This window comes from Phaseolus vulgaris, chromosome 1 (assembly GCF_051622355.1).
Source record: "Phaseolus vulgaris cultivar YP4 chromosome 1, ASM5162235v1, whole genome shotgun sequence".
Taxonomy (NCBI): domain Eukaryota; kingdom Viridiplantae; phylum Streptophyta; class Magnoliopsida; order Fabales; family Fabaceae; genus Phaseolus; species Phaseolus vulgaris.
Window position 1 is genome coordinate 17,229,113 of NC_143498.1, and position 12,044 is coordinate 17,241,156.

Consider the following 12,044-nt stretch of genomic DNA (forward strand, 5'->3'; position numbering starts at 1 on the left):
ATGTCATGAAAAGTAGTTATTACTTGCTCAACTACATTCCAATTGTGCTCACATTTCGATGAACTACATGTCAAACTTAAAATCTTATCACACGCAAGACCAGACATTGCTTATGCAGTTAGTGTGCTAAGTCAATTTGTGCATGATCCAAGAGAAAGACACATGCTAGTAGTTGACAAAATTCTTCAGTACTTGAAGCCAAACCCAAGAAAGGGATTATTCTTCAAGAAAGGAGATGCTTTGACCTTGAAGATATATATTGATGCAGATAGACTGTGTAGATTCTATTATTGATAGATAATCTATGCATGGGGATTCTATATTTCTTGGAGAAAGTCTAGCGATGTGGAAAAGCAAAAAATATGATAGAGTATCTTGATCTAGTGCAAAAGTTGAATTTTGAGCCCTTGCTCAAAGTGTGTGAAGGACTCTAGATAAAGATCATACTTGGTGACATCCCTATGCAATTGTACTGTAATAACAAGTCATCCATGAGCATTGCCAATAGTCCAATCCAATCTGATACGACCAAACATATTGAAATTGGCAAACACTTCATCAAAGATAATTTGAACAAAGGCCTTGTGGTTATAAATCATGTTCCTATAAGATTTTAGATAGCAGACATTTTCACTAAAGAGCTTCCTCATGGCAGATTCTAGGATCTTTTAGACAAGTTGGGAATGATTGATATTAATTTACCAACTTGAGGGGAGTGCTGTGGATAGCAGATTATTAACATAAAAAATAGTCTCAATATCTCCATAGTAATTAGGAAAAAATATCTTCAAAATCTTCCTATTTATTTCAGCATATTTTTATTTCCTTTTTTGTAAGTTTTTGGTTATTACAAATAGAGATTATGAGAAATAGCTGCTGTGATTGATATCCATAAAATAATCCTTTTGTTTTCAAGTGTTAGGAACCATAGCTTGAGGTTGCTTGGCACTACTGAGTTGTTATGATTACTATAGTGGAACACTCAAGATGTTCCAATGAGCAGAATATACATGAGACTGTGAATAAACATTCCATTGAGATGGAGTTGGTTGATTGCGAGGTACTTGATACTTGGATTGAACATGTTGTAATAGATAAGAGTCATGTGTTCATATCTGAAACATTGTAACATTGAATTGTGGCCACCATGGCCACGACCTTTAGAACCTCTGATATTAGAGTATGAATTAGTATTGATAATTAGGGCTTGCACTAGAAGTAAAATGGGGAAAAAATGTATGTCAGTCATTTCTGTGAAAAAAGGTGCTAGTAGTAAGCAATAATTATGGAATTACTTTTCTTGATCTCAAAAGGAAAAAATACAGTGTATTTAAAAGAAAAACGAAATCCTAATAAAAGAAAGTAAATCTCCTGAAATAAAGAAAATAAATCTCCATACATAAATACTTTAAATCTAAAGCAAATCTACCAATTGAACTCTTAATCTCATTCCCTTAATTTTATTGATTTCTTACAAAAAAACATATATTCATTATCCATTCAATCTATAATTATTGTACAGTAAATGTTTAATATTTACACTCATATTTCAACAATTTGCAATAGCTTGATTTAGAAAATTCGTTTGTGACATTCACTAAAGAAGATTTTCCTCTACTGTGTGAGTATTACGTGACGCATGACGAATCTTAGACTGAAGCCGTCTCGCTTTAGTGAGTTTGATGAAGAAAATAGGAATGAATTTTGTCCCAAACCTCAGCAGTGAATGGATCCAAGAACTACAGCAAGCATAGGTCTTGATGGCAATGATTCCTAAACTCGACAATCTAGTTTGAGTTAAATTTAGTCACGATCTTCCTCAGTTAGAAAACATATTGGATTGCGAGGGGAGACAATGAATCGTTACAGATTATGTGCTTTCATTATATGTTTAATTTGATATCACCACAACAAAATATTCTTCTCACCGAGTTTCTCTATGATCCCACGAGACAAGATTGTTAGCCATTGGAGTTTGAGAAGAGAATCATCATCAGGGAAAGGTTGCACTGAGCTAGCGTCCTATGACTTGGAACTTCCTGATTTGCAGTGGAAGCCATGAAAAAGTTGGACCAAAGAGCCCATGATACCATGTTGAGAGAAAAGGAAATTGTTAACTATGAATTGAAAGAATTTACATTCACTCATTGACTTTGTTTACAAATATCTACATTTATAACAGAGCTCAATTATAAGTTAGCTGTAATTGTCTAACTAAAGAAGTTACACTAACCAGAGTAAAGAACAAGTTGCAGTTAATACTAACCAACCAACATACAGAATAGGAGTTTTACACTCACATTCATCTTTGCTCTCCTTTTCACTTGAACATGTTTTTATTTTATTTCTTATGCATGTTGATTTGCTTGAAATAGATATTTCTGCATTTTAGTCCATCTGCTTTATTCTTCAAATGAATATTATAAATATTATGGCTTGTCACTATTCTTTCAGGTTAATTTAGGAATATATATTCAAGATAGTAGTGTGGAATTCTCAGTGTTGGTGGACCGCTCAGTTGGAGGTTCCAGCTTGGAGGATGGCCAAATGGAGCTGATGCTCCATAGGTGGGTTATTTTGCCAAGTTCAACATGTTACTAATTGTTAGTCCATAGTTTCTGTTATTTTATTATTATTTTCATTTATAAATAAACAACAGTATGTGTTTATTTTATACAAGGGGTTTATCCTATTTTTCCTTTTCCTTTATTCTTAATACTAATAATGAATATGATTGACATTTACTTGTTTTATGATTTGGTTTTATATTTTGTTAGGAGGTTGCTTCATGATGATGCAAGAGGTGTAGGTGAGGTACTCAATGAAACAGTTTGCATTGCTGATAAGTGTGAGGGCTTAACGGTTAAGTAAATCTTTCCAAATATCCATCTACAATTGCTTGCATAATGATTTCTGGTTATGTGTTCATTTGTGAGCAGATTTTTCTGGTGCTCTGATAAGGTCTCATTTTATTGATTTTTGTTGTTGAGATATGGATGTCGTCATGCTAAGTGCAATTATGCGATTTTATTTAGTTGATCTCCTTACATACACCATTTTGTGTATGGAATCTGGTATGCTTGCAATGTACATTAAAGATATTATAAAATTTGCAGTTATTGAGAGAGAAATGGATGGAAGAGATTCTGAAAACTGGTTGTATTGCTACACAACAGATTCCATCTTATGTATACTGATGACAATAAATACAAATAATTATAGGATATTTTATTCCTAGAATTATAATACATGACATAATATGCCCATAAATCATATTATAAAAAATATTATTTTAACCAGATATTCCTCTAACTATAAAGTCCAGTGACAGCTGTACCTGGCCTGAGCAGTTAGTTTTTCTATGACCACTTCCAGTGGATATGTAAACACTGTTAGTGTACTCTAGTTAATTGAATGAATTCACTTTTTATTTTACCTAATATGTTTCTCTTTTCTTCTCTTAACCATTAACAATCACATAACTCCTAATAATAAATGCCTTAAATGCATCTATTGATCCTTCTTAATCCACTTTGGATCTTGGTTCCCATCAATACCACCTGTTGAAATATTAGCCTCGTCCCAAAGGACTTCAATACCAATATTTCTCTTTTATTTAGGGCTTCTGTTGGAGATCCCACATCAGAAATACATTCCATCTATTTCTTTCTATTCCTTTCAACTTGGTATCAGAGCTCCTGATCTGGGAGACTGTTTCTGCAATTTTTTGGCAGTCTTCATTGCTGCAATTACTTTTCTGGGCAGCCTTCATTGCTGCAATTACTTTTCTAGGCAGCCTTCATTGTTTGCTGCAAATACTACCGTTGCCGACCGTCAACTACCACCGACCTCTGACGCCGACCTTCGCTGCCGACATCCGTAGCCGACTTCGACGACGACCTTTGCTGTCGACCTCTGACGCCGACCTCTACCTCTGCTGCCGACCTCCGTAGCCGACCTCGACAACGACCTTCGCTACATCTAGTGTTGTGGCAAGATCTAGTGTTGTGGCAAGATCTAGTGCAGAAGCAGAATATAGAGCTATGGCCTCGGCTACTTGTGAGCTTATTTGGCTTAAACAGTTACTTAAAGAATTGCAATTTGGAGAGGTTACTCAAATGACACTGATATGTGATAATCAGGCTGCTCTTCATATTAGCTCAAATCCAGTTTTTCATGAAAGGACAAAACATATTGAGATTGATTGTCATTTCATTCGAGAAAAGATTATATCAGGAGATATCAAGACTGAGTTTGTTAATTCAAATAATCAATTAGCAGATATTTTTACTAAACCCTTACGAGGACCTAGGATTGATTACATTTGTAACAAGCTGGGTACATATGATCTATATGCTCCAGCTTGAGGGGGAGTGTTAGATATTATTAGATATAATTAGATATTATGAGATATTATAGATATTGTTAGATATCTCATATTTATGTAATGGGCTTAGCCCATATGTTTCTTTTTCCTATATAAACATAACCCTATGTGTTCAATATACACAAGGGATTTACCCTATTCTTTCTTTTTCTTTAATACTTATAAAATCGGCTTGTAAGGTGAGGTTTCCATTCACTTATATACTATGAAATGGCCTTTTCTTTAATTGAAACATAGAATTCAAATCTGACCCCTAGTTGGAAAATTTCCCAACCTTTGCATCTCAAAGAGAAGCCTTTCTTCCATGTATCCAGTCCTCTCATCCATATGCACCACATTATTTCGCAATCTTGTTAATTGTTCCTCTTGTACATCTACACGATCAAAAACTCAAGCTATTTTCAAATGACCAGCATGCTGGCCCCGGATACCTCTTCCCACTGATCTGACAAGTGGACCAAAATGATAGAACATTAATTGATAAGCTCTGGAATACAATACTAGGCACAGTAATCGTGCATAACACAACAATATACTTGCCAGAGATAAAAGTTTCCAAAGAGGCATTTTCTGCCCACAAACTGCAAATGACAACAGACTATCCTGATATATAACTGCTATCTGTTATTTTCCATAAATATCTTCAATTGGGTGCTTTCTAATACTGAACTAATGCTGAATAAATGATGCAATACAACTTAAATTATTTTGAATCACTTACTCTCATGATAATAATTGCTTAAAATCATTCAATAATTCCTTCCTAATTGATGAGGTCCCCATAGGACTTGAAAGATCTATCACCTCTTAGAAGGATTTCAACCAAAGAACTCAACCAAGAACACCTTTCAATGTCTTGGCCAAGGAGAAAATCATAAGAAACAAAAGAGAAAAATGAAAATAAAATGGACAAGGTAAAATGATGGAAAGCACATTACCCTCAGAGAATCCAAGGATAAATGCGTTGTTAATTCACCTAAAATTGAGTATCAAACTATCAAAACACTTAATCTTACACAAAATCAAGTAATTTTATATATCTTAAGTGTGAAAAATACAAGAGAGGAGTCTTTTATTTGTAGAATTAGAAGGTGTGTTCAAGAAGCTAACTAAAGGTGTGGAAGGGATTCAAACAACTAATCCTAGGGGAATGTACATGGGTTTGGCTGACATTATTGATGCATGCATGAATGAGAGGGATTGCAACTCCTTTTGGTTCATGTAATCATGAAGTAGTTAGGTGTATGAACTAGCTATAACTACAAAGCAGTTGGAATTTGTTTGTTACATTTACCTACATCGTTCTAGAAGATGCTTGAAGCCTCTAGAATATTCTCACATATATTAAAACAAAAAGTTTCAATTTTACAAAATAGACTGTCTATTTTATGCTCTTGAATTCCTTCCTCTAGCTTCTTTATTCTTGCTCTTGTTCTTGTCTCTTGAGAAATTTTCATCTCTTGTTCTTCCTTTTTTCTTGAATTGTTTGATGCTCTTTTGTGGTCCTCATCACTAATCCATTTGAACTTTGGCTCCCATCATTCAGCAACTTACGGTTTACTAATAGTACAAGTTTCTATGATATTTACAGATTCAAGGAAAACTTTACCTTAGAATTGACCAAAAAGGTGAAGGTGCCAAGTGGCGTCGCACTGTTGGCCAGGAGTTATATTCACCACTGATGTTGGCCTTCACAGAACAGGTAAAATGAAGGGAGACCCCCGAAAAGGTGGTCGCTTAATCATTTGAGTAACAGTCTTCCCTTGTCATGCAGGATGGGGATAATTTGTTACATTTCGCTGCATCAACATTTTCAGGCACAGATTCTTCCTACAATTTACCAAACAACATTGCTCTTTTAACCCTCCAGGTGTGCAAGGAAGATTGGTGACATTTATACACAAAATAGAAGGAATTTAAGATTCCCTCTAACATTTTACATTATCTTTATCCCTGATGAGTATCTAATGTTTTTATGAACTTCTGCAGGAATTTAAAAATGGAAAAGTACTCGTGAGATTGGCTCACCTTTATGAGGTAGTAATTTCTTTTACTTATGTACTGATAATAAATGAAATATTTAAACTTTCTAAGGATTGCTTGACTGCAATCTAATATTCTTAACCATGATTGGAATTATTTTCTGACACGTACATGTTTTACTTACATTTAACCTATGCTAAAAATATGCAAATATGCATACGTTTCTATCAAAGAAATGGAAATAATATTTTATGTCACTGTTAGAGGTCAATAACAGTTTGTCAATGCTACTATAGACTAAGTTTAACCACGCAAAGATATTAATAATCAAGCTATGAATGATTCTGATATTTGTCATGCATCAACTGGAATCTTTACGATGTTCGACAACTTTTCCATTATTTTTATTAGCCATCAAGTATCAAATATTTTGCTCTGTATTCAGACATCACAATATCCTATATTCATGGATTTTTGTTTGGTGCCTATTTACATATAAAGATTGGAGAGGACAATAATTACTCAGTAATGGCTAGTGTGGAATTGAAAAAGTTGTTTCCTAACAAGAAGGTAAGAGCGATAACTAACTACTCCAGGTTATTTTTTACACATCATATATCCCATGTATATGTTTCCTTTTAACAACTAAACCTTTTCAGATAAATAAAGTGACAGAGATGAGTTTGTCTGCTAATCAAGAAAGAGTTGAAATGGAAAAGAGGAAGTTAGATTGGAAGGTAGAAGGTTCCACTGATGAACCTAAGGTGGTGAGGGGAGGACCTGTTGATCCTACAAACTTGGTGGTTGAACTTGCTCCAATGGAGATCCGGACATTCTTCATTGACCTTAATCCCCTTCAAACAGTTTCTGAAGCAGAAAATCATATGGCTAATTATCAAAGCATCCAATAAAGTAGCATCTATGCATTGTGTCTGGTTGCATTTTGTTGTTCCAGTGGAATGTATGTTCTTGTAAATATAAATAAAAGTTTGCGTGGTTTGTGTTTGGTGACTATTAGAGCGAGTTTTTTTAACTAAAAATGATGGTCATTGCTATTATGAAATCAAACTATTATTATGAAAAGCTTGGATGATAAGTTCTAAGTCACACATTCAATCCGTAGCTAAGTTCATCCCTTAGAGATAGCAATTTCCATGGCAAGGATACTCCCCATAGCTTTAGCGTATAAGACACAATCGATACCAATAAAAGAGGGCAATTACTTCCTGCACCCGATCATTTGCTTCCTGCACCCGATGAAATTTTCAAAACCCAACTATGCCCTTGTCTTCTTTAGTTAGAAAAGTTGTGAAGGTTTCTTTGGAAAAGCTGTGACGGTAGTGCTTTGAGCTGGTTTCCTTCATTGGTGGTGCTTTGAGTTGCGTAGGAGGTGGATTTACAGTGGTGGTGGTGGTGCATTGTTGTGAGGTAAGAACCGATTTAAGCTTCTTTATCGCATTTTCTTCGAGCTCAGGTAGTGACGGATACCGATATCCGGAAGTGTTTTTTAACGTTACGGATGTAAGCGTCCGTAAGTCAGTAGCATTTTCTACACCATATCACTGCATTACAGATATAATTATCCGTAATTGTATTTTGAATTATGGATATCCATATCCGTAGTTGTATTTTGAATTATGGATATTCATATCCGTAGTTGTAATTTGAATTATGGATATCCATATCCGTAGTTTATTTTTGAATTATGGATATCCATATCCGGAATAGTTGATTATTTTATGCAAGCTAAGTTATTTTTGTTTATTTCAACATTGTGAATGGATACACAAGACTCATACATGGGAATTTCAAGAGAGATTGATTTGTGGGATGGATTAGACGATGTTGATATGGAGTAGTCAATAACTTATAATGTGTTAGATAATGAAGATATGACACATAATCAAAGAGTTAGATGTTGCAGGTAAGAGTAACATCAAAACTAAATTGCAAGAGATAGCCTTTTTCTAGAGAAGACATCTATTAACGCACCACATGCTAAGGTGAAAACAAAAGGTGTTGTAAAGATGGTTCGTCCTACGAAATTCATGAGATCAACTAAGCGAATGCCGTCTTATTTTGAACATGTGGATCTCTTACACTCACAAAAGGATAGTTGTTCGACTAAAAAATCTATGGAAAAATCTATGGAAGGACACTTACCACAAATTCTACCACCAAAATCCATTCCTTACTTTGATTAGTTCCCTGCAGGGTATCATCCATACATTCTTGATGTTGTGGATGTTAAGGCTGATGGCCATTGTGGGTACCGTGTTGTTGCTGCCGAATTGGGCATGGGAGAGGAGTCATGGGCTGTTGTTCGAATGAATTTTGTTAAAAGAATTAAGTGAATGAAGACAAGAATATGTTGAACTGTTTGGATGGTATTATCTGTAACCCAATATTTGTGCCTATGGATGGATATATCCGTAAACCAATATTTGTGCCTATGGATGGATTTATCCGTAACCTAAAACTTGTGCCTATGGATAAAAAAATCTGTAACCAATATTGATGCTTATGGATAAAAAAATCCGTAAGTCATACAACTGGTTATGGATGGAAATATCCGTAAGTCATTAACATGTCTATGGATGAAAAAATTCTGAAGTCAATCAGGTGCAGGTCTTTAATTCACATTTTTCACTTCACCTAATTTAATATTCATTAAAGGCACTTTTGTCTTTTCACGTGAATGATCAGGTGCCCGTTGGAATTGATCAGGTGCAGGGAAAATGTGCCATAAAAGAGAAGCAACCAACAACAGAAGCTTTTTACTTCCTGTATCCGACTATTTTCCTTCTACATTCCCAATTTTTAAAAATGCTAATTTTTCCCTCTTTTATAACCAATTCAACCTCCAAAATCTCTATTGTTGTTCTTCATTGGTGCCCTTGTGATTTATACCCTTGGACATTGGATTGCACACTCTTGATTGTTGAACAATATTACAAAAAAATAATTTTGAATTACATAATTTAGATTTTTTTGTGATCAAGAAAAAAAATAAATAGATTGTACAATCTAAAAAATGAAAACCCTTAATATATGAAGAAATAATGGATATTTTATGTCTATCTTGTGTCTTAATTTTAATTTTTTATAAATCTTGTGTCTTAATTTTGATTTTTTATAAATCTGGTGTATCTTAATTTATGTCTCAACATTTATTAATAAGATTAAATTATTGTGCTTAGCTTAATCAAAATAATTAAATATAGTCCACTTATTCGCTAATAACAATACTAATCATTTATTAAAACAAAATGTGTGTAGAGCCGTAATTTTGTTAGACATTTTTTTGGTCTTAGACATGTGAACTAGGCTTTTCTCCCAAAAGAAAAAGGTGTAGAGCACTTTCTTAGAAAGACGGTTCTTAGAAAAAAAGGTAGTCGTGGTGTTTGGTGTTATTGTGGTGGTGGTGACGGTGATTGTTATGGTGGTGGTAGTAGTGGTGGTTGGTGGCTTAGTTCGTCATTCTCAGGTGAGTTCTTCAATTTGGTGCTCTTAAAGGTTTATTTTCAAATTAGGTAACCCGTCGGATCATCAGATTACATAATCTGTAATTGGTAATGTGAAGGAATCATGTTCCATATTACATAACACGAAACTTAGTTCTGATCCAGGATAACATTCTAGATTACTCAATTTGTAATAAAACATTATGTTTCGCATTACGTTTTTTTATCCAAAACTAAGTTTCGTCTTATGTAATTCGAAAGATAGACACAAAATTTAAGGTTTCGGATTAGTTAATTCGTACATATATTAAATCCAGAATGAACCAAAAATCACATTTTTGGATGGCATAATTCGATATAAAATAACTTATGGATTACCCAATCCAAAAGTCATTTTATAAATATACCTTATGGATTACCCTATTCAGAATTCATTTTTTTTCTTAAAATATGTCTTACGGATTACTCAATCCGAAATTTTTTTAACTTGGCAAATGCCTTACGGATTACCCAATCCATAAGGTATTTTTGTAGTTATTAAATAAGTTATGGATTACACAATCCGGAAGGGAAATTGAGTATTGTTTTTAATTTGCATAATTGTGTGAATTTATGAAAATTAGAATAAAATGAAAATTTATGTTCTATTAATGAAGGTGCAAGTATGGACATGGAGGTTGGATTGATTACAAAAAGATCTGATGAAGTAGAAATGATGTATAGTATGAAAGAATTAATAAATTTTGTGCATCAACATAAATTGGTTGAAGGGGACTATGATACCCATTTTACAACAGATGAGATGAATAAATTTCATTTCATTCATGTTTATTGCATTATAATTTGAAGAAGTGATTCATGTTTATTGCATTATAATTCAAAGGTTACTGTAACTGGTACTCGAAAATGTCAAAGTCCTTTTAAATTACAAGGTAAACCTATTGGAATGGGTCAAGGTTGGATACTTAAGGTAATCTAGGGTACTCATAATCATGATTTTGTATAATACATTAGTTGGTCATCCATATGCAAGCAAATTAAAAACGAATGAACATTCCATGCTTGTTGATGACTAAAAGCATGGTTATGCTGGGTAACATACTACATACTTTGCAGGAGAATAACGAGAATAATATGACAACAATAAAGCAAGTATACAATGCAAGATACTCGTAAAAGAGATCAATTAGAGGACTAAGAACTGAATTACAACAATTAATGATGTTGTTAGACCGTGACAATTATCTTCACTGGAGTACATTTCATGAGTCTTCCAATGTTTTTAGTGATATTTTTTGGACTCATCCTAATGCTGTGAAACTTTTGAATGCATTTAACATTGTATTCTTGATGGATACGACTTACAAAACGAACAAATAATGATTGCCTTTGCTTGAGATTGTTGGTGTGACTTGTACAAATTTGTCCTTCTCTACAGGTTTTGCGTTCTTATCTAGCGAGAAAGAAAAAAGAACTTCATATGGGCACTACAAACATTTAAAGAGTCATTTTTTATATCGCATGTGGGGCCTGAAGTCATTGTTTGTGATATAGATCTTGCTTGGATGAATGTCATCAATATTGTGTTTCCTAAAGCAACAAATCTTCTTTGCCGGTTTCACATCAATAAGAATGTCAAAGCAAAGTGTAAAATGTTGGTAGATTATGTCGAGGTTTGGCAAGTTGTGATGGATTCATGGAAAACTATCATTGACTATACAAATATTGCTAAATTTGATGGGTTTGTTAACAATTTTGAAACTATTTGTTCACAGTGGTCATTACTTGTTGAATATGAAAAGAACACATGGATTATTTCACACAAAGAAAAGTTTATAAAGTGTTGGACAAATTTGTTAATGCATTTGGGAAATACAACATCAAACAAGTATATCAAAATATGTCTTTACTTTGTTTAGAACGTGTGTAACGTGTAACTATTTTATGTTTTATACTTATATAGGGTTAAATCAGTCCATTGGTCTTTGAAATTAGTATTACAAAATAGCATGGAGACCTGTGTTTGGTTGGGATGCTATAAAGCACATTATTATACTTCAACATAACGAAATCAAGGCATCCTATCATATGAGTCTACATGTCAAAGGACACACCTTCAATGTGAAGTTGTATAAATTGTTGTTTAGCTTTGTATCTAAACATGCTTTGATTCACATTGCTTAAGAGTTTAATCGGGTCAATGTTGTGGG

The 12,044-nt window shown here is 33.7% G+C and overlaps 1 protein-coding gene across 7 annotated transcripts in view; it reads left to right on the forward strand.

The window, feature by feature from the left end:
* Positions 1–7,477, forward strand: part of LOC137813606 (alpha-mannosidase At3g26720) — a 39,405-nt gene extending 31,928 nt beyond the window's left edge. For 6 of the 7 annotated variants that reach the window (XR_016519674.1, XM_068615957.2, XM_068615954.2 and 3 more), the window contains 7 exons: positions 2,455–2,567; positions 2,778–2,862; positions 5,979–6,089; positions 6,162–6,257; positions 6,377–6,424; positions 6,872–6,940; positions 7,030–7,477. Coding sequence is in view for 6 of the 7 variants with exons in the window: in XM_068615957.2 (XP_068472058.1) it covers positions 2,455–2,567; positions 2,778–2,862; positions 5,979–6,089; positions 6,162–6,257; positions 6,377–6,424; positions 6,872–6,940; positions 7,030–7,281 (774 nt within the window). In the remaining variant the exon portion in view is untranslated. Of the gene's footprint in view, positions 1–916; positions 939–2,454; positions 2,568–2,777; positions 2,863–5,978; positions 6,090–6,161; positions 6,258–6,376; positions 6,425–6,871; positions 6,941–7,029 lie in introns of those variants that run through there. The other variant, XM_090300635.1, reaches the window with a different exon arrangement.
* Positions 7,478–12,044: the final 4,567 nt, after the last annotated feature.